At 37.8% G+C, this 23,675-nt stretch overlaps 4 protein-coding genes and 1 long non-coding RNA gene across 15 annotated transcripts in view; 3 read left to right on the top strand and 2 right to left on the bottom strand.

Annotated features, from left to right (window-relative positions):
- The first annotated feature begins 319 nt into the window (after positions 1-319).
- LOC135162765 (sodium-dependent neutral amino acid transporter B(0)AT3) lies at positions 320-8,135 on the top strand. 4 transcript variants are annotated; one of them, XM_064121583.1, is made up of 11 exons: positions 320-444; positions 1,680-1,975; positions 2,666-2,885; positions 2,962-3,185; positions 3,361-3,444; positions 3,539-3,811; positions 4,179-4,583; positions 4,664-4,865; positions 5,097-5,256; positions 5,323-5,586; positions 5,789-8,135. In XM_064121583.1, the coding sequence occupies exons 2-11, from the start codon at positions 1,790-1,792 to the stop codon at positions 5,985-5,987; spliced, it is 2,217 nt and encodes a 738-aa protein (XP_063977653.1). In that variant the 5' UTR covers positions 320-444; positions 1,680-1,789; the 3' UTR covers positions 5,988-8,135. The 4 variants fall into 4 exon arrangements, with proteins under 4 accessions (XP_063977653.1, XP_063977679.1, XP_063977670.1 ...); XM_064121609.1 differs by lacking the exon at positions 320-444 and adding an exon at positions 561-849; XM_064121600.1 differs by lacking the exon at positions 320-444 and adding an exon at positions 561-913.
- On the bottom strand, positions 5,534-10,508 carry LOC135162900 (uncharacterized). The gene is made up of 4 exons (XR_010299036.1): positions 10,370-10,508; positions 10,202-10,300; positions 8,721-10,091; positions 5,534-5,672 (listed from the first exon to the last, which is right to left on the bottom strand). It is a non-coding gene; the product is annotated as an uncharacterized LOC135162900 (long non-coding RNA).
- A 100-nt stretch (positions 10,509-10,608) lies between these two features.
- On the top strand, positions 10,609-13,046 carry LOC135162851 (tubulin alpha-1 chain-like). The gene is made up of 3 exons (XM_064121766.1): positions 10,609-10,749; positions 11,456-11,678; positions 11,771-13,046. Exons 1-3 carry the CDS (start codon positions 10,747-10,749, stop codon positions 12,895-12,897), a joined length of 1,353 nt encoding a protein of 450 aa, XP_063977836.1. The 5' UTR covers positions 10,609-10,746; the 3' UTR covers positions 12,898-13,046.
- Positions 13,047-13,285: 239 nt separating this feature from the next.
- LOC135162859 (tubulin alpha-1 chain-like) lies at positions 13,286-15,084 on the top strand. The gene is made up of 3 exons (XM_064121777.1): positions 13,286-13,444; positions 13,547-13,769; positions 13,880-15,084. Exons 1-3 carry the CDS (start codon positions 13,442-13,444, stop codon positions 15,004-15,006), a joined length of 1,353 nt encoding a protein of 450 aa, XP_063977847.1. The 5' UTR covers positions 13,286-13,441; the 3' UTR covers positions 15,007-15,084.
- A 172-nt stretch (positions 15,085-15,256) lies between these two features.
- Mub (mushroom-body expressed) overlaps positions 15,257-23,675 on the bottom strand; it is a 106,698-nt gene continuing 98,279 nt past the window's right edge. For all 8 annotated transcript variants that reach the window (XM_064121719.1, XM_064121710.1, XM_064121726.1 and 5 more), the window contains one exon: positions 15,257-23,046. Coding sequence is in view for 1 of the 8 variants with exons in the window: in XM_064121753.1 (XP_063977823.1) it covers positions 22,962-23,046 (85 nt within the window). In the remaining 7 variants the exon portion in view is untranslated. The remainder of the gene's footprint in view (positions 23,047-23,675) is intronic.

The following is a 23,675-nucleotide window of genomic DNA, read 5'->3' as shown; positions in this document are numbered from 1 at the left end:
CTGCACGAGTGGAGCTTTGATCATATCATTGTCAACTTCACAAGATGCAGTGCCCATTGAGCAATTAATTAACTGACGAAGAAATCATTTAGAAATGGAGGATATGCAGAAGAGAAAATCAATTATTTTAATGGGTAAAAATCTGTTGTTGATTACTTTTCAAATTGCTGAAGGGGGAAAATTAATTGGGTATCAGCGTGATGATCAAAAGGTCGCACCTACATGAAAAAAAATATCAGAAAGAGTCGTCTCGGCGCCGGCGCCCGCTATTGATTCCGGCGTCGTGGCATACGGGAACAAAACCCCTGAATTTACCCCCAAATGACAAAAGGTTACATTCAACATCCTAGAGGGTGCGACAGTAGCAAACAGCCTCTCGTGCCCCAAAGGAGAAGGCACCTCCGCGCGCGTATCTTCGGCATTGACCCCCTCCCTCCCCCACAGGTCAGTGTTATTTTTTTATTTATCAATTAAAAGTTTATGCTCGAAGTGTTACGTACATGTTAACATCCTCATTAAAATTTTCATCCCCAAGAAAATCCCAGGGAAAAACTCGAACCCACCCCCAAGTCCTTCAACCCACGAGTCACTCACGTACTGAATATTTTATTGCGAAATATTTTCCACATTTCGTGACTCTGGATTATCGATTGGTCTGCCCCGAGACGGAGGATATAAAGTGATCTTTAACGTGACTAAAACATCTTGTGAATAATCTTGATGAGTTTTTCAACGCGACGATTGGCTAGAACCTCTGACGTCAGTGGAAACACTCACTCAGCGTTCTAGTTTTTTTACATATTTATCTGGATCGTTTGTAGTTGAATAATTCAGAGATGGGGGAAAGGGGTAGGTGTCAGACGTAGGTGGAGACTTTATTCTTGGTTGCGAGGAACTCATGCAGGAAAATAAGGTGGAGAAGTCTATTACTAATTTATCAGAGTTTTATCAAATCCTTGAGAGAATTTCGCCGATTTACAAGTCAGTTCATGTTCTTTTTCATTGAAAGTTTATTCGGTGAAGTGGATTCCTACAGATCACTTCACTCTAATTCTGAATTTTTTAAATAAAAAATTTGAGAAAAAAAACTGGAAATACAACTGAAAAAATATCTGGTTATAATAATTTAACAGAGACGTAAAATTCTATTGATTTTTGAGCGAATACTTTCTATTGAATACATCAAGTGAAAAACCCAGACTAGCTGGAGAGTTCTTCAATAAAATTCTCTAGAAACTCATAAAAAATCAATAGATCTAATAGATTCTCCATCGGGTTCGGTAGATTTTGCGATGTAATTTCTTCGTGCGTGTGGTTCAGGATTGAGGCTTACATTTTTTATTCCGCGAGCTTTGGAAATGAATATTGACAGATCAAAGTGGTTTTTTTTTCTGGGTGAACGGATATAGCGCGGTGATAAGAACTACCTTCTGAATTATTTCCTTTTTTTCATCGAGACGGAGTGGGAGAGGTCAAGGTGACGAGGGATGAATCAAGAATTTCTTCGGGGCAGTAGTGCGTACCAACGAGAGTCAGACGGTTCGCCCGTTGCGAATTCATATTCCTGATTTTCCCAGTCGATTCGGTCTCCGATTTTTTCCCATAATAATTAGTAACTCCTCAATTTGAGCGATTAGTTCTGAATTCGATCATTTTTTTGAGAAATCGATTGCCCTCAGCTCGCAGGATGGAGTCGACGTCCCCTCGTGCTTCATCAGTTTGATGGCATTTATCGATACTGAGGGAATATCATTCACTCGTTACACATTTGCTGAGGTACTCGGCGATTATGGCGAACACTGCTCATTTAGTCAGGAGACAGAGCTCTAGGGATCTCAAGCCACAGAAGAGTGTTGATCGTCTTGAGATGAAGGAGATGCGAGGGAGACTCGTTGTCGAGAGCAGGAAGACCACTGCTACTGCCAGTTATGGAGCTACGAATGCGGGTTTCGATGACTCCAGTCCAAATACCAAGGTTTGGAATTTTATTCGCAAATTTCATCTAAAATTCTCTGCGCAATCCTGGACACCTCTTTTTTCCCCTAAAAAATAATTCCATCATTGCTCTTATAATTATATCTAATATCATGACAGTCACAATGAGGTGGTAAAAATTTAGTTGATAAATATTGATTAAAGATAAGTAATCCTTGAAAAATTCATCATCTTGAAAACCGTAATATTCCTATTATTTACCGAATCCTTCTTCAAAAGCGAGATCTCCTAACTGAATGAAGGAACAAATCAAAACCATCAAGATGTCATAATAAAACAGTTTGAGTGTTTGGCACATCATTATCACATACAATAAAAATAGAAACCCTGAGAGCAAAAAATGCCGACAGAGATTTCATTGACATTTTCAACATGAAATGACAAACAATGTCTTGCCACTCCCTGGCCCGCCCCAAAAATAAACACCTTGTCACTGAAAAAAAGCCCTCTCCACTATTTTGACAGCAAATAGATGAAAAGAGATGATCAAGCATATGCAGCCATAGCTTGCCCTATTCTCATCAATCAACTCAAGTTAATCCAATGAATCTGTTTATTTTTCCAAAAAATCGCCCGGTTATCTCTGTAATCCACTCTAGTTCGGCTTTTACATTGATCCCGTTATCCGTAAAACCGCTGGCTCACATTAGCATTCTCCTGTTGATTACAGAGCAAAGGTTTGAACACGGGGGATGGCGGAGGTGCCAGTGGGGTAGGAGGCAGTAAATTGGGTAGCAATGAGGGCAAGGCAATATTTCGTCCAGAGGCAGGTGAGGACGAGCGTGAAAACTGGGACAGCAAGTTGACATTCCTATTGGCCACTGTTGGATACGCCGTAGGCCTTGGTAATGTCTGGAGATTTCCCTATTTGGCGCAGAAAAATGGGGGTGGTAGGTTCATTAGAAATAAATATGAGAGGGGTGTTTGTGGTACATAGGGTGTTTTCATTTTTGTGAATATTTTCAGGGGCTTTCCTCATTCCATACTTCGTTATGCTCGCCATCGAGGGCATTCCTATTTTTTACTTGGAGCTTGCCATTGGCCAGAGACTCAGGAAGGGTGCTATTGGAGTTTGGAATCAGGTGTCACCGTTTCTGGGTGGCATTGGCATCAGCAGTGCTGTTGTCTCATTCAATGTTGCACTTTATTACAATACTATTATTGCCTGGTGCCTCTTTTACTTCGTTCAAGTAATTATAATATTTTAAATGTTTCATTTTCAAATTTCGTGTTGAACGGGTTGAAGAATCCGGAAAAAATTTTCCAGTTCTTTTGAAAAAATTTTAAACGAAAAGTAAAGTGAAAAAAAGCAGCTTTGCCTTCAGTAATTTTATGGGAATTTAATACAGTGAAATTTTTATTCAGAGCTTCCAGTCGGAATTACCTTGGGCCACATGTCCCAACAAGTACTTTCAGAATGGATCTTACGCCCCTGAACCAGAATGTCAGGTAAATAATGAAACATCCTCCCTTCGTTGATTTTTTTTCAGAATAAAAAAATGAATGGAAATTCGGTTTTATTGAATTTCTTTTTACTCTACAGCAAAGCAGCCCGACGCAGTATTTCTGGTATCGAACTACGTTGATGATCTCCAAGGACATCAACACCCCTGAGGTGTTTAATTGGAAGATCGCAATAGCCCTAGTTATCGCCTGGATTCTAGTCTACATGTGTATGATAAAGGGGATAGCCTCATCGGGAAAGGTTGTGTATGTCACAGCGACTTTCCCATACATCGTTCTCATCATCTTCTTCTTTCGAGGGGTCACGTTGAAGGGAATGTCCGACGGGGTGCGGCATCTCTTCACGCCGAAGGTGAATACAACACTAAAGGACAATAATGCATGTCGTACTCCCTCTTCTTTAAATTCTAATCTATTTTTTCCTCCTTTTCCGAATATTTAGCATTTCTATTCCCTTGACATTTTATATTGTCAATCCTTTGTTGTTGGAAACACTTCAGTTTGTTTTCCAACATTACCTCGGCGACGGAATTCTCTTTGATGTGTTATTACAATTTTAAGCTACTTAGTATCATGGCAGCTTTATTTCAATTGTGAGATGAAAGTCATGCAGAGTAAAAATCCCATATTATCTCCTATTGGTTTCATTTATTTTCCGACAAGATGGAAATATTGGAAATTTTTTAATGCAACGATTTAATTTTTTTTCAATATTATAGTGGTACACACTGACTGATCCAGTAGTATGGCTCGAAGCTGGCACCCAGATATTTTTCTCCCTTGGTTTAGCATTTGGAGGATTAATAGCATTTTCATCGTACAATCCAGTTAATAATAATTGTTATCGTGATGCTATTATGGTCAGCCTCACAAACTGCTTCACATCGATGTTCGCTGGCATCGTGGTATTCTCCATTATTGGTTTCAAAGCAACAATGGTGTATGAGCAGTGTCTGCACGATCGCAATCAGACAGTACTTAGTATATACGGGCATAGTGATAAAATACCCAGTGTCTTGCCCCCAGGGGGTACTTTATTGAACATAACGAGTGGTAATGGTAGTCTTGATAATATCATTATGCCAGAATTACCTGTGTGTGATCTTGAGAAGGAGCTCGATAATGTGAGTACTCTGATTAAGTAATTCAATAAGGGAGTTTATTGGTGGCACATAATTTTAATTCATTGACTTGTCTATTGCAGTCTGCCTCCGGCACGGGACTCGCTTTTATCATATTCACTGAGGCTATTAATCAATTCCCTGGGGCTCAATTCTGGTCTGTTCTATTTTTCCTCATGCTATTTACACTTGGCATTGATTCGCAATTTGGTACCCTCGAGGGCGTTGTCACTAGCATTGTTGACATGAAATTATTGCCTAATTTGAGGAAAGAAATTCTTACAGGTAAAGTTTTCTGTAGATTTTTCTTCAGAATCACAAAGTTATTATAGTTAAAAATATTTTGTCGATTCACCATTTATTTGGAAGAAAATTCCCTTTTATTCTCCAAAATTTCATATTTAGTTTTCTTTTCCGGCTAAACGGAAAATTATTATGAAATAAATCATGAAAAAAAATAAAGTAAAATTGTGAAAATGTTTTCACGAATTAGCTTTTAATTTTGGCGGTTTGCAGGTGGAATTTGCCTAATTTGCTGCATAATTTCCATGGCCTTTGCCCACGGTGCTGGAAGCTACGTATTCGTTCTCTTCGATAATTTCAGTGGAAACTTTCCCCTATTAATTATTGCCTTCTTCGAGTGCATCGGAGTGTCTTATGTGTACGGGCTTAAACGGTACTGAATCCACATCATTACTTAGAATTAACTCCTGATGCGTGATTGATTCGTTCTTTGACACAGGTTTGCCGATGACATTGAACTCATGACGGGCAATCGTCCTGGGCTCTACTGGCTCATCTGCTGGAAGTACCTCAGTCCACTAGCCATGTTAACTATTCTTGTAGCATCGTTTGTTGAAATTATTACCAAAGGCACGGGATACGACGCCTGGATACCCAGCAAAGGTGTCACTGAGAGGCATGAATGGCCTCCATGGGGCATGATTCTCATTGCTGTGCTGATTAGTGCTTCAGTTTTGTGGATTCCAGCGGTTGCCGTTTTCAGGTAATTTTTCTTACGAACATCCTCTTATTTAAAATGTTGTCTGATGTATTCTGGAATTTCCACGCGTGTCCCCATCGCTCGGAAACCTTCAAAAAAGTCAAATTTGTTATTTACAGTGCGTGAAATGCTCGAAGCTATTGTCACGTTCTTTTAAAAAATGAACGCATCTCTCTTTAATGTTGATTAAGCGACGCTATTTCAGATTCTTTGGAGTTCTCATTATCGATGATAATGAGAAAGCCTGGTTCCCAGCTCAGGACCTGAAAGAATTTCACGGAATAGTTCCCCACGAGGTGACAGCCGCCGAAACCCTTCTCTTCTGCATCAGGAGTGATGGATCTGAAGGTCTATGCTGTCCCACAGGTGGTCCCAATGACGATGACGACGAAGATCTCACCTAGAATATCCTCCGCCAGTCTAGGCTACTCAAGCCAGACTAAATTATAATAAAACTCCAAGTGAAACGAGAATTTGAATGGCTCTCGACTGCAACTGTCTGCTCCCCATAATTTTTCTTTTTTATTTTTCCTTGATGGATATTTCTCATCGTTCCTAGGGAAGGATTCGCACTATCGTAGGGTCAACCGTGTCAATTACGCTGTGAAAATAATTCGTTAGCGATGCCTGCCTATTCCCTACCATAAATAAGAACAAAAATCGGAATGAATCATTTATGTTTTTCTACGAAATTTTTTCGTTCGTTTAACCACTTCGCAGAATTCTCCATCCAAAAAAGCGTTAAAAGGTATTGAATGGCAGATTGAGGATAGAATGGTGTCGTTGCATATCGAGAACCCTCGCGGTATATCGTAATAATCAATTGAACTTCGTGTGATAAATAAATAACCACCGAAGTCGAAGTATTAATCTTAGAATAGGGGCCGTCCATTGGGCTTAATAATCATCCAGTTCACATCTTCATTATCCTTGAGGAGAAACATTTCAACGAGTACTATAATTTTTGAGACATTTTAAACTTCGATTAATTTGTGGAGAAAAATAAATTCAAAAAAACTAAAGACAATAAGAGAAACTGATGAATAATAACGACAATAATTGTTGATTTATTATTAATTGCACTGCACTTTGAGCACCTTGAAATAACTGAGGCCTATTTATCGGAACGAAATGATAATAATTACGCGTGATTAAGGTTTAACGTAAGGTGCGTTTTTTAGAATGATTTGATTATCGTGTTTTTCGATTTTTTTAGATTGTTTAATGATTGTTATACATGACCTACAGCCGTTCAGCTATTGATCTTCCCTCACCAGGCGCATCTAGACCTACATATATCTGATTGTTACACAGTACATATCCTCTGATCGTTACATATTTATAATTATACAAGTACCCAGAGGCGACAAATGCAACTGAATATCGAGTTAAGATTATTAAAGAGACTGGTGTGTACAAAAATAATATGAAAGAATTGATCGAGATAGTTGAACTTCCGTTACAAACAAATGAACTCGTAAAATTCCGAATAACATGTGCGAAAAACTTTCATGAAAATATCCAGCGAATTCCTCAGACAGAACCGATGGATTTCTAGTGGAATAATCTATTAAGTTTCGTTCAATTCTCCCATTTAATTTAATGAAAGAAACAATTGGAAAATTTCAGACGAATTCCGATAGGAAATTTCTTGATAGAGAAATGAGTTAGTACTTATATTCCCACTGATTAATTTCTGCAAATCCATTTTTCCCAATAAAATCGTCTGTGAAATGATATAATTTTCCATTTAATTCGCTGGAGTTACCGATGAAATTTTTTCGCGCATATAGAAACACACAAAATAATGTGAAGAAAAATATATCAAAAGCGCAATTTTTGGAGCAATGAATAATCGACACGAAAGGACTACTACTGTTAATCCATAGACATTACCAAATCAAATAATTGTGTTGCTTGAAGACGTTCCTATAGAGTTCTCCTTAGACATCTGGTAATTTTTCGTAGAAAGTAATAAAGTAAGATTGTAAATAGTTTAAGATTTCATGCGCACACTGAGGATAATTAGTGTATTCAATTTGCAGTATCAATAATTCTCATAGGCATGTAAAACGAGAGAAAACATAAGGATAACAGGCCTTTGAAGTTGTTCATAAATATTTCCCCGAGTACATTAGTTCGGTAAATTGACGTAAAAATTGGACAATAAAATTTTTTTTCGATGTGAGCAAGAGAAGTTGTTATTCATATGTTAGTTATACATATCTTGAGTCGTAATTCAATGGCGAAGGACAATAAGTTGGATAATTTAACGTGGTATGTTTAGAGTATACTATTATTGAGAGGATAATGTGCCGTTGCTTATGAAGAATTCTAATTTCTGTTACTGGTGACAGAACTAATGACTAGCTTATAAATGATGAATTACTGATTATTTATCTACTACAGGACGCATATTTATACGTACATTATAGAAATTCATCTGGAGCGATAATACATAATTGAATAAACCTATTATACAATTAAAATTATGTATACGCAAAGCTGTACATATATATTGTTGTCAGTTGAATGTTGAAATAAATACTGTGAGTGAATAGAAGGAGTTTTTTTTTCAGTTTGAGGTACCGTATATCCGTTATGGTCCAGCTAGTGAGCGATTGGAGCATGGCGGGGAGACGAGGATGATGTGGAGATTTATTTTATCGGATGAAGTAGTTCTTGTTGCATTCCATTGTACAAAAAAACTATTACTTCAATTATTAGTTGTTGAAAGCTGATTTCTTCAAATTTATTCATTTATTTACTTTCTATCCTTAGAAATTGCAGTTTTCTGTGGCATAGTTAATTTTTATTAAACTCATTGCGTTTAGCGCCATATTTTTGTAAAATAATGATCGGGAAATTTATGCCATTGCATTTACCCATTCTTTTAGTATATTTTTTTCGCTTTTCTCATGGTAAAAATTCTCATTGCAACTACTTTTTTAGGCCAAGGACTCAAATTTCCGTGAACTTGTCTTTTCATTAGATTTTTGTTAAAGTGTGACTACAAAATTCATGTTAAATTACTTTGAAAAATAAAGAGGCAATTTTTAAGAATATGATGCCAGAAATGAATTAGTAGACAAGTGAGGAAGTTATTGCTGATGAAGTTGAATGAGAATTTGAAATACCTCATTGTGGGCGGGTGTCTGGACGAACCATCAGATCAGATTCTAAACCAGCAATTGAGTACAAACAATGCTTTTGTCTCCAGTACACATCCTCCATTAGACGTCATTTAGACACGGTTTCCTCTCGTCGTGGGCGAATGATCCCTCGGCCTACTCTCCTTCAGCGATTTCGTCATGGTTTCTCTTGCCTTATTTGGCGGATTCTTGCTGCACCTATCGAAACTCGTTTTTGCCATACGTGAATAGCCACGGCCGGCAATTAATGAGACTGTTTGGGCAAGAAAGACACGGGCGAGTCGAAACTGCAGAAGTAGACTGCAGCCAATGTTATTTAACAAAATCAATAGGTGGTAATTAAATAATTAAAATTAGGAAAAAGACTTGGAGTTTTTTCATAGAACATCTTTTCACATTTTATTTTATCTTTTTATCATTTTCCAATTGAAACAGAGCTTTAATTCGATGTCATACCGGAAAGATTGAAAAATGTCATTCGTTTGAAAGTGAATTTTAATTTGACTTTAATGTCATTGACATCGTTTCGAGAAAAACATTTTAACGAGGTTTCCAACGTTTCTGGGACTTTAACGATCGATTAATTCATGGGGACATTTGAATGAAATAAAACAAATAAACGAAAAACTTCATGACGAATGACGACAATTTTTATCAATAAGTTTCATCGGAAACGTCTTGTCGGTTTCTGTCAAAACTTGTTGTTATTCAACATAACAATATGAGCATGAATTGAGGACTGCCAAAAAAATAAACATTTCGTGGATCTCGATCGAATTTTGAATGTGATTAACAGTAAATTTTGACATTCGAAACTGAAATATACTTTTTCATTGTAAATTGTCCTCTACAAGTGCCTCTGCTTCAAAATAAATCCCCTAGACTTGAAAAAACCTAAATAGAGCGATTGTCGTCGCGTGGGTATCACCAAGAAAACCCGAAGAAATCCTTCATCGGCATGACCTCACCGCCATAAATGGTATTCGCTCGGTGCCGGAGTGACGTCACTCCCCGATAAACTAAATTCAATTGATGCTTCGTTCCACGAAGTAAACAGCAATATTCAACCCCCGCCTGCATCCCAAGACAGTCGATCTGGGCTAAAAAAAAAGAAAAAACCTTGCGACAAATCCCCCCCGGTTTAATTGCATGAAGTTGCATTTTCTAAACTAAAAAAAACAAAGTAGACGAGGATTTTCAAAAGAATCACGAGAGATCTAAAGAGGCAGATGTTTTTGTTCTCCATGGGGATTCGGTCTGGCAGAGTCCCTCCGGTTATTGGCCTTGCATCCTCCTCCAACTGCGGTTTTCTAACGGTTAAATTGCATCCCAGGGACGTCGTGAAAATTTCAGTACCTGAAAAATAAAGACACAGACTTTTTAAAATTATTTCCCATGATTTCTCGTCAAGGAAGTAGCTTTGTTGAAGCCATCAACGGATAGGTCGTTGGACGAATGCATCTTACACGCCCTGAGTCTATTTATATCTCGTGTCTCGACGCGCCGGAAATACGAAGGGTGTGTTTATTTCATTTTTCTCGAGGAATTCTGACTGTCACTGACTTCTAAAATCCCAAAAAGCGCAGGTATGAAATACAAAATGATCAAAAACAAAAATTAAACTACTTCCTTACTTGGTCAACTTCATCGTTTGTCATGGTGCTGAAAAAAAATCTCCAGGATCCCATCAATTTGGGCCGGATTGATGAAATTGTGGCCGCCCGAAAGGCAATTTCACTGGGAGTTTTGAACTGAATTCAGTTTATATTCGGTAGGATTCTTCTGTACGTTCCGCCCTGGTGCTGCGTCCAACGAGAAGCACACGAGAGCGGAAGGTGAAGGGGCGGAGGGGTCCGAACCTATATAAGACCGAGTTCCTCCCGGGCGTTTTACAACGCTGAGATCGTTTGTAGGAGCTCCATCGCCAGCTTCGATTGAACGAGATCAAGTTTTACTCATTCTCTTTGAGAATTAAAGTTCATTTCCTGTGTTTCGAGAGAAATTAATCAAGATGGTAAGCATTTTTTTCATTTATCATTTTTGAATTTGAATTGAAAATTTTCCGCCACGTGGCGATGCTCGCAAGTTTCACGCGTCTTCACTGAAAATTTTCTGATTTCCAATCCTTTTTGCAAGATAAATCCGAAGTAAAAAAACTTTAAAATGGTCAATTACATGATTAATCTAATTTTTATGGTTCATAAAAGGTTTAGAGCAAGTGGGGGTAACGTATTGGTCGTTGGAAAATTTTTTAACGGTCTTGGAGACCTCAATTCGCAATTAAAAAGTGTTAATCGCGGTAATTCATGGGTTTTCAAGGTTAATGAGTAGCACGTACCTCCGAGGTGCAAATTCTTGGCCGGTTTATTACACAAATGCCGGTTTTGCCCCCTCTTCATGATTTTCCGTTGGTACTTTCACGGGCGTTACGTGTTCAGTAAAAATAGCTAGCGTCCCAGGGCCGTGCGCGGGCCGCTAAGGCCCCGCGAGTCCCATTCCGTTCTCGGAAATTCTTCAACATTATTTTTTTTTTGGTCAATTGATCATTGGATTTGAATTGAATTTAAGTAGGTGTATCTTTCGATACGTTTGCATTCCAATTAGGGACGACTAAAGTGACCTCATTTGATAAATTATAATGATAATGATCGATTACTTGTTCCAACGATGCAATAATTATCATAAGTGACTCATCAATTGATTAAAAAATAATTTTTCAGCGTGAATGTATCTCAGTCCACGTCGGCCAGGCCGGAGTCCAGATTGGTAATGCCTGCTGGGAGTTGTACTGCCTGGAGCACGGTATCCAGCCCGATGGACAGATGCCCTCTGACAAGATGTTGGGAGGTGGTGACGACAGTTTCAACACCTTCTTCAGCGAGACCGGTGCTGGGAAGCACGTGCCCCGCGCTGTGTTCGTTGATTTGGAGCCAACTGTTGTTGGTCAGTACAGTTACCTCGATTATTACAATGATTTTTCTAATAGGATGATAAGTGGAATAAGCGTGAGTTAAAACCTCTAATTGGGTTTACAGATGAGGTCCGTACGGGAACCTATCGCCAGTTGTTCCATCCCGAGCAGTTGATCACTGGAAAGGAGGACGCCGCTAATAACTATGCCAGGGGTCATTACACTATTGGAAAGGAGATCGTGGATTTGGTATTGGACAGAATCAGGAAACTCGCTGACCAGTGCACTGGCCTCCAGGGATTCCTGATCTTCCACTCGTTCGGTGGTGGCACCGGTTCAGGATTCACCTCTCTCCTTATGGAACGTCTCTCAGTGGACTATGGAAAGAAATCGAAATTGGAATTCGCCATCTACCCAGCTCCCCAGGTCTCCACAGCTGTCGTTGAACCCTACAACTCTATTCTGACAACTCACACCACTCTCGAGCACTCTGACTGCGCCTTCATGGTCGACAACGAGGCTATCTACGACATCTGCCGCAGGAACCTCGACATTGAACGCCCAACATACACCAATTTGAACAGACTCATTGGACAGATTGTATCATCGATCACAGCATCACTTCGTTTTGACGGAGCTCTCAACGTCGATCTCACCGAGTTCCAGACCAATTTGGTACCCTATCCAAGAATTCACTTCCCCTTGGTCACTTATGCACCAGTCATCTCAGCCGAGAAGGCCTACCACGAGCAGCTGTCTGTCGCTGAAATCACCAATGCCTGCTTCGAGCCAGCCAACCAGATGGTCAAGTGCGATCCTCGTCATGGAAAGTACATGGCCTGTTGCATGTTGTACCGAGGTGACGTTGTCCCCAAGGACGTCAATGCAGCTATCGCCACCATCAAGACAAAACGCACCATTCAATTCGTCGACTGGTGTCCAACTGGTTTCAAGGTCGGTATCAATTACCAGCCACCAACTGTCGTGCCTGGTGGTGATCTCGCCAAGGTACAGCGTGCTGTCTGCATGTTGTCAAACACCACCGCCATCGCCGAGGCATGGGCTCGTCTTGACCATAAATTCGATCTCATGTACGCCAAACGTGCATTCGTCCACTGGTACGTAGGTGAGGGTATGGAGGAAGGAGAATTCTCCGAGGCACGTGAGGATCTCGCTGCCCTTGAGAAGGACTACGAGGAAGTCGGCACCGACTCCATCGAGGGAGAGGGCGAAGGCGCTGAGGAATATTAAATAACTCATGCCTATGAATTATTATTGTCGACGATTTTCTTGATCAGAAACAAATGAAAATTATTTGTTACATGAAATTTTAAATCGAAGCATCATTCCTATCAAAGTTGATCATGAAATAAAAATTTTAGTACTTTGAAACTCTACAACACCGATTTATTGTCATTTCCTCTATTTACCTAGTGTTCAATCCTATTTTTACTTCACGAGACTTTTCTTTTTCTCAAATTGTTGTATTATTGATTAATTGAGCATCTCTGGTATTGGAGGAGGAGTTCAACAGTTGAGGGGAGGCTTTTCCCTCAGTTATCCTATAGGACACCCTCTCGTTTCGTTATTGATCTACCCTTCTGCCTGACTCAGACTCCAGTCAGCCTATGGGAATGAGCGCTGAGGGCAGGGTCGAGTATATAGCGAGACAGCGGCGTCATAGCCACAGCAGTCGTGTTCAGTTGATTCCAAGTGGAACGTCGTTTTGTGAGGCATCATCACCGGCTTCTCGTAAACTATCTCCAACAATTGTTGATCTGCTAACTCTTCAAAAATGGTAATTCCACTCGTGAATCATTCACCCATAAAAATGGAGATGAAATCTGTAAATTGGTTGATTAATTAAACTTCTACTCATTTCAAATCTTTTGTTATTCAGCGTGAGTGCATCTCCATTCATGTTGGACAAGCTGGCGTGCAGATTGGCAACGCCTGCTGGGAATTATACTGCCTGGAGCATGGAATTCAGCCCGATGGCGAAATGCCGTCAGATAAATCCATTGGCAGTGGTGATGACAGTTTCAACACCTTCTTCAGTGAGACTGGAGCTGGCAAGCACGTCCCTAGGGCCGTCTTTATCGATCTTGAGCCAACTGTAGTCGGTGAGTAACACTTCCATTGTTCATTGGCCCCCTTCCCCTTTCCTAGATTTCCATTCCCAGGCGTCTGTCATGCCATTAATTATTCATGACGATTATTTCTGGTTTTTTAGACGAGGTTCGAACTGGGACATATCGCCAATTGTTCCATCCCGAGCAGCTCATAACTGGTAAAGAGGATGCCGCAAATAACTACGCTCGAGGTCATTATACGATTGGAAAAGAGATTGTGGATTTGGTATTGGATAAAATTAGAAAACTCGCCGATCAATGCACTGGCCTCCAGGGATTCCTGATTTTCCACTCATTCGGTGGTGGCACCGGTTCAGGATTCACTTCTCTTCTTATGGAACGTCTCTCAGTGGACTACGGAAAGAAGTCGAAACTGGAATTCGCCATCTATCCAGCTCCCCAGGTCTCCACAGCTGTCGTTGAACCCTACAACTCTATTCTGACAACTCACACCACTCTCGAGCACTCGGACTGCGCCTTTATGGTTGACAACGAGGCTATCTACGATATCTGTCGCAGGAACCTCGACATCGAACGCCCGACGTACACCAATTTGAACAGACTCATTGGACAGATTGTCTCCTCGATTACAGCTTCTCTTCGATTTGATGGAGCCCTTAACGTCGATCTCACCGAATTCCAGACTAATTTAGTGCCCTATCCGAGGATTCACTTCCCCCTGGTCACTTATGCACCAGTCATTTCAGCCGAGAAAGCCTATCACGAGCAGTTGTCCGTTGGCGAGATTACCAACGCCTGCTTCGAGCCAGCCAATCAAATGGTCAAGTGCGATCCTCGTCATGGAAAGTACATGGCCTGCTGCATGCTTTATCGAGGGGATGTTGTCCCCAAGGACGTCAATGCAGCCATCGCCACCATCAAGACAAAACGCACCATCCAATTCGTCGATTGGTGTCCAACTGGATTCAAGGTGGGCATCAATTACCAGCCCCCAACTGTCGTGCCTGGTGGTGATCTCGCCAAGGTACAGCGTGCTGTCTGCATGTTGTCAAACACCACCGCCATCGCCGAGGCGTGGGCTCGTCTCGATCATAAATTTGATCTCATGTATGCTAAGCGCGCATTTGTCCACTGGTACGTGGGCGAGGGTATGGAGGAGGGTGAGTTCTCCGAGGCTCGAGAGGATCTCGCTGCTCTCGAGAAGGATTACGAGGAGGTCGGCATGGATTCCGCCGAGGGGGAGGGCGAAGGAGCTGAGGAGTATTAAAAGCTCAACTATTCAAGTGTATTCTCACAACACAATGTAATCGCTTTACTGAGGATTAAAACGACATTTTGTAATCCAGATCAGAATTATCATTCATTCTCCGATGCAAAAAAATCCCCTTTAATCCATTGTCCAAGTGAAAGAATCCCAAGCAACCAGAAAAATCAATAGATCAGATAGAGAAAAGCAGAACAAAATATTGAACATGTGAGGAGGTATGATTAAATTCAAAGACAGTAGACCTGGAATATATATTTTTCTATATACACACTTTAATAACGAAAAACAAACATTACAATAATGTAAGGATAATAATAAGATTGGTAATATAATTATTATGCAATGATAGAATTGTGTATCGATCGTAGTGAATCTTAAAATTTGCGCCCCTCATATCTCCAGTATTCGTGTCCAAGGAAATAACTGTTCGCGTTGTGGTATAATAGCATTCGATTTCGCATTCATTATTGATGATTGTGGGGGCGCACTGGCGTCACACTCATCCCCATTCCACCCTTGGAGAACTCAGAGGATGATGTGCGCACCAGAAGCTTTCTCATTTTATATTTCTCACTTCTTTTACCCTTAGAATAGATATCATAGTGCAATTATCTAGAAAAATCTGTCTTTTTATGCATCTTATACATTCAAATACTCGAAATTTACAATATTATTGCCCTTACAAACATTAAATTACTATCGAGCGGTAGTAATCTGTAATTTATATCTATTCTCTCCATTTTTCATTCCGTTATCCTCATCAATTTTCAATGATTAATTGTTCTCCCGCTCAACTCGGAGTTTCACGAAAATTATGTTCAATTACTTTAGTATTATTTTTTGTTGCTTGTTCCCGTGGTCTAGTCGGGTATCGATGATCCCGCGTATTATCCCGACTTTTCTATTAATTCTGAATTTCTATTCAATCAATCGCCAAATGATCCTTTGGCATCACGAGTTTATTTACTATTCAGTGATGACAAATCATCGATTCTATCGACTCTAGCACACAATCTCATAGAGCCAACGAATAAATTACGAGTCCTTTATATACAATACGTCAATTCATAAAACGTTGATTCAAAAAATCAGTAAATAAATAGATTCTATAAAAATGAGATACTATTTTCATTATTTAATGTCTTTTTTGTTCATTTGGGACAAAAATAAATAACCGAGATGATTAAATATCCTCTCTAGAATTCTCACACCAATTTCGTCATTTTTATTCGTTACTTCTCTCATTAATTGATCTTTGAAGCTCGATTATCATGAAAAACGTGAGAATTCGCTTTAATTTTCATCAAGTATTGGACATTTATCTTGCTTCACTTCTCGTAACATTTACAACATCATGAAGTGTCTGGCGATGACGAAGAAATGATGATTAAACTGCTTTAAATAAATATCATTCACAACTGCCGAAGAAGTTTGAGCAAACTAGTTTTGTTTTTAATAAAATGATGGTGATAAATCAGAGATACAGCAACTAATCAACAATTTTAATTCACAATTACAAGTACACAACAATGTTCATTTGTAAATGATAAATCGAGGAGAAATTATAGTTCTTCTTCACCATTAGTTCATCGTCCTCTTCACTGTTTTTTTTATTATTATTAATCGCACAACTACGCAAATACAAAATATATAATTAATGATTCGTCCGAGGATTTTGGACCCCGAGTTTCCATTAGCTGATCACTCTCATCTCCATTTCTAATCATCTTATAATTCTCTCTTTCTCTCTCTCTCTCATGATCTGAGTTCACGTCATTCTACATTTATCACAATATTTTTCTTTAAATTACCCATTTACTTATGCACTTTTTGTTCATTTGAATTCATTATTTTTATTTTTTCATTTCTTTCGGATTGATTAATAAGTTACGTTGGAGTGGAAGGTAAGACAGTGTTCAATTGGAAGAAAATTCTCGGTTCAAATTTTCACAATGAAAAGTATTGTAACAATTTATCGTAATTGAAATAAAAAAAATTTATTGCGAGCGACGAATGGAGTTGATTTCAACATCAGAGGCAGAGGAATAGACAGACAGACAGTACTTGTTAAATAGCTTTAGTAATAATTCCAGTAAATAGTAGTGATAATTAGATAATCTGAGTTATTGCTATTAGCACTGGCTAGGAATACGTTCTACAATTGGTATAAAATTCAGTAATTCATTTGAATAAAGAATAGAGGGAGATGAAATTATTGAAATAATAAATTCATCGATATGTCAATGGATATCTCTAGAGTCAATTGAACTCTAACAATTAGCGTTATAATTTGTAATTTTATACAGTTATCTTCGAGAAGGGAGGAGAAAAATAATGAGGATTAGAGATATGTTCTTTTACGTTGAACTACGAGTTATAGAATTTAATTCACTTTTTTTTTCGTTTTTCTGTATACATTTTTTTATCTGGTTCTATAATGACATAAAGCACTCTTCCACGCCAGCCGAGTAATCACGTGTTTACAAATCGCAAGCCTTGATCCTATTTAACAGTAATTTCATGACGTTATACAGCTGTGTACTTGCTTTATTTGTTTATTAACTTCTTGTTACAATTGTTAATGCATTTCCGTTTCTTTTAGTTTATTTTTTATTCTCATTTATTTGAAATTAATTGCTTAAGTGGTTACGGTAATGATAATGATAAGAATATGATAACCATATATTATGTGTATACCTCAAAAAGAGATTCTCATTTCCTTCCTCAGTCCCCCCTTATTCTCATTCTCTTCTCTTTTCGCTCAATTTTTTTACTCGGTCTTCCCACACTTCTCTCTCATCACTACATTTTTTTAATTAACGATTTTATAATTAATATGCAACTCACGCACTCATCCATACAACTAGTTTCCCTTTTTTTCCATTATTTGTTTTTTTTTCAACGCTTAAACTATTTTTTTCTTAACTATTCGCTTGCTCCTCTTACGCTTTAATGATTTTTTACATAAATATTGCGTTTACCCAGACATTTTTACAAAAAAGTTTAGCTTTTACCCTGGAATAATGTACTTTTTTTCATAATTAGCCGGTACCGACCGCTAACCATCGGAATTTCATACGCCTCCAGCGAGTTACTTCGATTAATTTTTTTTTCATTTTTTTCGACTTTTCCATTTGTTTTTATCTTGTGAATTTACATTTCAATTTCTTTTTGTTACACGTTTTAACATTGCCATATGCAGGCGAAACATCGATTTTGTCGATAATCAGGAGTCGACAGTTTTCGCCATTACATTGAACGAATCTCCGAGGGGGAGGATCGATTACCATTTTTTTCACGTGTTTCGATTGCAGATGAAAAAAAAATACTAGGGGAAATCACTTCTTCTTAAGAGTACGTGAAATTTTCTGAGGGAATTTTAATATTTGGATTTGGGTTTCTTGAGCATTAATTTTACAAGTTTTATCCATGGTGTCTTTTTCAAAACTTTTCTGGTAAAAATTTGAAGAAAAAACTAAATTATAAAATATCAATGCAAACTCTGCATTTTTAATTAATTGTTACAGGAAAATCAATAGGAATAATGAAAATCCAGACAAATATTATAAAAATGCGGTGTTACTTGGCATACAATATTTCTATTAATTAATAATCCAAGTAAATGTGGAAATTATTAAAAGGGATATTGAAAATTCCCTTTTTTTCCCTTTAATATTCGAATCTCCTAGAAATTCAATCGAAATCTCAACAGATTTTCAACTCCTTAACTTCATAATATCTCATTAAAAAATTTACAAAACCCTCCGCAGCAGTTGATTTCCCCTGAAATTTTTTTTCAACGTCTTCTACTACACATAGAAAAATTTGCGTTTAATCACTGAAATTCACTCGGTTACTCTCCCTATCGCCTCGCGCATATCATTCAAAATACCCCGTTTATTAAATTCTTTAATTATTTATTATTAACACATAAGTATTTATGACCCTGTTTCGTAAAGGCTTCATAACGTAAGTTGACATTGGCCGAGGGTAATAATTCAAATTCAATTGCAACACGTGAAACGCAGGGTCAGCGTATGCCCTAACAAATTCTTGACCAAAATATTCGGCGATTATTAATTGTATTTTTTCCCCCCGATAAATTATCGCCGGTTTATTCCGCGAATAATCCTCTTCCGGGGATTTGCCGAGACTTCCGGAGGGGGAGGACTTTCGTTATCGTGAGTTAGCAAGGAAGAGAGGCTGTGGGGAAAGGGTTTTTACACTTGAATTGGCATGTGCTCGTGTTATCTTTGCTCAGCAGCGATTACGCAAGAGTGAGGGAAAACATAAGGAGGTTTTGCTCATTTAGTTTCATCCCTTTGACGATGAAAATGAAGATTTCTTTATTGATTCCCAGGGGTTGTGGAAGATAAAGCACGGCATTTGGGTTTTGTTAAAAAAATGATTTTCATGCACTTTACGAACTTTGAAAAACAATTTGTTTCGTGGTATCAAGGGAAGAAGAGATATTTGGCACGTCGATTGGCACGGTCCTTGGTTTTAATCATTTTTCGTCAGATCGATTTGTGGTTGATTTAGTATTTCCTCCCCTCGATACTTCCCACCCGTTAAATTCACTTGACTGTTTATTTTGGCACTAGAACTGCACATTTATAGTTATAACTTTCTCAGGCGATTAACGCCATACAAAAAATACAGCGCCGGAACGCCACGTAAAATTGTTTTTTTTTTATGGGTTTTATTTAGGTTTAAACATCCTTAAACTCTCGATTTTTACGCAGTATCGAGATTATGAGTAGCACGAGGCTACTCAATATTCTATAAAAACTAAGTTATTTCTTAGCTGATTGCCTTGCGTTACGGTAGAGTTGGATGGCTGACGAGGTCTGTTTCAAGTTTATTTCATTTTGGTAATGAGAAGTGAAGAGACAGACGAATTGTTTTAATTTATCTCGGAAATGAGCCGATCTGCGGGAAGATATCATTGAATGTTTTTTATGGAAAATGTAATGCTCAATAAAAAAGTCTCATGACATTTTTCTACAGAACCACTAGTTATCGAGATAAATAGATATTTAATCAGAGCAATTGTAAACTGCACATGATTCTGAATTTAGAAAGGGAAAGAATCGGCATTTTCTAACCGTCAATGTCTCGTCCTCAGACAGTGTGATATTGAAAAATCAGGGCTTGTTTGAAAGGTATTTTCACAAGCTTCGAAAGAAAAAAAATATCGTATTTCCTTCCGCCGATTTCAAGCTATTGACGATTAAAGTGTCCTCTCTCAATTTTTATTTTTGTGTTAAATTGGTGAAGTTAAGGACCTTGACAGCATCCAAGTAGTAAGGATAAGGCCCCTGCACCAATAGATTGCTCTACGACACCAAAATAATCTCGGAAACATGAATAAGATGTCCTAAACATAGAGATAATCCATCAAGTTGTTCCTTAATCAATTAATCACTCAATTTCCACTGATGTAACTGTTTAATAACTTTTCAGATTGGGTAGCAAGGACATTACAATTATTGAGTAAAGCCTAAACCAGATATGCTTGAGACATTGAATTAACATTGTGTCTAAACATCATCTCAATGAATCATACAAACAGACACTTCTGCACTCCAAGTCATTCAGCAGTGTCACAGGGGCCATTTTATACATTGAATGATACTTTTTTTATCATTTTTTTTTCAAGTTAAATTCGATATTATTAATGATCGTTGGAGGAAAAAAAACAAAAATTGCTAATCTTTCGTGCACTCGAAAAGCCTTCACATTTTCAATGTATCTAAGTTTTTAGTCCTTAACTACTTACTATAAACCGATTCTAATCACAGCAATTATTTATTGTTGATATACACAATCATACAGCGTCTCTCACTAACTCGTTTAATCTCTTCATTTTTTTTTTAATCATTTCAGTTTAGTTCGTTTAAACGCAGAGGCTAGGTTTTTCATAGCATTTCCCCGGTGTTTTTGTTTATTCTCTTATCTGTGTACCTTTGGGTCAGGGAAATAAAGAGGGTAAACTGATGATAATTGTTGATATCAGGTGGGGGAGAGTCAGGGGATTTCGTCGAGTCTCGCCTCGGATCTAGGAGATATTTAACTGATTATTCCCCTTGGTTTTTGATTGAGCTGTAGGGAAATCGAGCAACTCCTCATCACAAACGAGTCACAGCGAACGATAATAAATTAAATAAATAGAAATAAATAAATAAATAACCAGGAACAATTGGCGCATTAACATCGAATGAGCTTCACAATTTATCATTTCTTTTGATCTGCATAGAAAAAAATGAATTGTAAATAAATAAACAATTACAACAAATATTTACAACAATTAATCGTATTTACAATTACAGTTGAAACCGTAATAAATTAATTAGAATAAATTTTAGATCAATTTTTCGTTTTGCTGATGCAATTTTTCTGTCAAATGAGATCAAAGGAGTCGAAATGGGAAGATACTGGAAGATAAATAAACCGAGGCGAGAGAATTTTGAATAATTCATCTTCTGATGGCTCAAGATTTCTAGAGGAAGCACTGGTTAATACCATTTCAAGTTTTTCTTTTGGCACGCTTGAGGAAGGATATGTGTGTGTGTCCACTCGGATATGAATTTTATTATCAATTAAATTTTCTTATCGAAATTTATCTATCAGTCATTAGAAATTTATAAAAAAAAACATTAATTGTCAAATAAATAACAAAAATGAATTGGAGAAAAATTATTGTTTAGGGAGTTGACAGGATATTTTCGCATGACATCTCCCGATCCAAAGTACCAATACTTTGAAACTCCTCACATATAGCCCTATTCTCCACTAATTAATTCTTCTTTTATCGTATAATAAATATAGTTTATATATATCCATATGTATATAATATATCATTATTTAATATTCCACATAATTTATTTGTTTTCATTCAACAAAAAGATAATTAACAAAAAATAATTGAGAATATCCGGCTCTCTTTCATTCACAGAGTCGAATCAATTTTTCAACTGCTAAACATGCTTCCCTTTCCCCCCCGAGTTCTTTCCTTATTTCATCGTTCTGCATTTCCGGACATCTGAATAGTGCTTTTGCAGTTTCGGAGAGACGGTGTTATCCCCTGCATTACCTATTACCTCTGTAATTTGTTTTTATTATCCTTCCCACATGCAGAAGCTAATTCAACTATTAATTAATTACCCTCCATATGCTTGGCATCAATGCAATTACTATTTTTTTATCTTTTTTTATAATCCCTTACCGAGCCTAGTACTTTTTACACGCCCCTCGTAGAGACGAGGGAACCCAGATTTATCATTTTCACCAGATGATCAAGAGCTGAAGGAGAAACAATTTCTCATTAGTTTCAACTGTCAATGCAAACCCTGTTATTCCGAATTATTTATCGTTTAACATCATCAGGCTTCATCAAAAGTTCCCTCATCCCCTCGAAATAATTCAATAACAACGAAGGAAAAGAACAAAATATCGTAGTCATTAATATAATGATAATAACTTCTTGTTCATTACTTTTTAGACTCCCTCGTATCTTTCATTTTGTTTTTCTTTTTAAATATAAAAATGAAAACTAACATATCTTTGGCTTGTTCCCTTTACCAATCGGCGGCAGCTCGACAGCTGCAACGTCCAATATTATGTTGTTTTTATTTTTTTGTTTAATTATTTTAATTAATTTTTTTTTCTTTCTCTCTCTTTCTCTCGTCATCTAGCCTTGGTTTCTCTCCCAGAATCGCCATTTCCCTGTCTCTGTACAATTTTCGGCGCTCATCATTGATGCACTTTTATCAATGTCTTTCCCCATGAATGTTGATGCTTAATGTATTCTTTAGATAGGTGTTCTAACTTCCACTTACTCTTTCCACTCCGCAATATACCTCACTTGAATTTCTCTCGCCCTCGTATTACCAACAACTCCCTCTCGTGCCCCAGAAAAACAAAATGTTTTAATTTATCTGTAATTCTCGTTCTTAGTGAATCGGTGACTTGACGATGTGATTCGGTGCGATATAGTGGTATGCTGGCATTGCAATACCAGCGGTCTCCATCGATATCCTGTAACAGAATGGGGTATCACTATCAGTTTGCAGCCGATTATTACCAACACACTCAGAAGTCAAAAAAATTCTACAAGACCCGAGTAAACAAGGAATTAATTGTGACATTTGTTGAATTAATGAAATATCATGAAAATTATAGTTTTTTTGACATTTGGGGAAGTTTCAGGGGTAAAGAGGTAAAACGTTCTGGTGGATGCTGAATTCATCTCCAAAATTCATGTTTTCAATCAATAAATGTCGAGGAACATGCTGTTGTTCGGCATTTTTTGATAAACAATTGCTTTAAAGGATGAATTGATGACTTAACATCGAGGGATTTTTTCAGTTGTGAAGAAGTAAAATCTATCATTGAAAATAGACCTTGTCTTGAAAACGTTAATATTTTACATCTTCATCCCTGATTTCATTGAAACAGTTCAAAAAGTACGAGTTGTGTGAACGACATTAATTAACCACAGAAATTTGAAACTGGAAAATTGAAGGGAACTATCAAGGGATACCTCGACGAGAACGAACAACTCGTCATACTTTTTATTTTAACATTGAGGGATTTTTTTTTTCAGTTGTGAAGAAGTCAAATCGATGACTGAGAATGAATTTTTTCAACTAAGAAATAAATTTCTT

Source organism: Diachasmimorpha longicaudata, chromosome 1, assembly GCF_034640455.1.
Source record: "Diachasmimorpha longicaudata isolate KC_UGA_2023 chromosome 1, iyDiaLong2, whole genome shotgun sequence".
Taxonomy (NCBI): Eukaryota; Metazoa; Arthropoda; class Insecta; order Hymenoptera; family Braconidae; genus Diachasmimorpha; species Diachasmimorpha longicaudata.
Note: the sequence above shows the minus strand (reverse complement) of the source record. Positions and strands in the feature narration are given on the sequence as shown.

Coding starts and splice junctions, on each gene's coding strand:
- LOC135162765 (XM_064121583.1), top strand. CDS start 1,790: ATGGCGAACACTGCTCATTTAGTCAGGAGACAGAGCTCTAGGGATCTC. Junction 4,866..5,096: donor GAGGAAAGAAATTCTTACAG/GTAAAGTTTTCT, acceptor GGCGGTTTGCAG/GTGGAATTTGCCTAATTTGC. Junction 5,587..5,788: donor CCAGCGGTTGCCGTTTTCAG/GTAATTTTTCTT, acceptor ACGCTATTTCAG/ATTCTTTGGAGTTCTCATTA.
- LOC135162851 (XM_064121766.1), top strand. Junction 11,679..11,770: donor TTTGGAGCCAACTGTTGTTG/GTCAGTACAGTT, acceptor TTGGGTTTACAG/ATGAGGTCCGTACGGGAACC.
- LOC135162859 (XM_064121777.1), top strand. Junction 13,770..13,879: donor TCTTGAGCCAACTGTAGTCG/GTGAGTAACACT, acceptor CTGGTTTTTTAG/ACGAGGTTCGAACTGGGACA.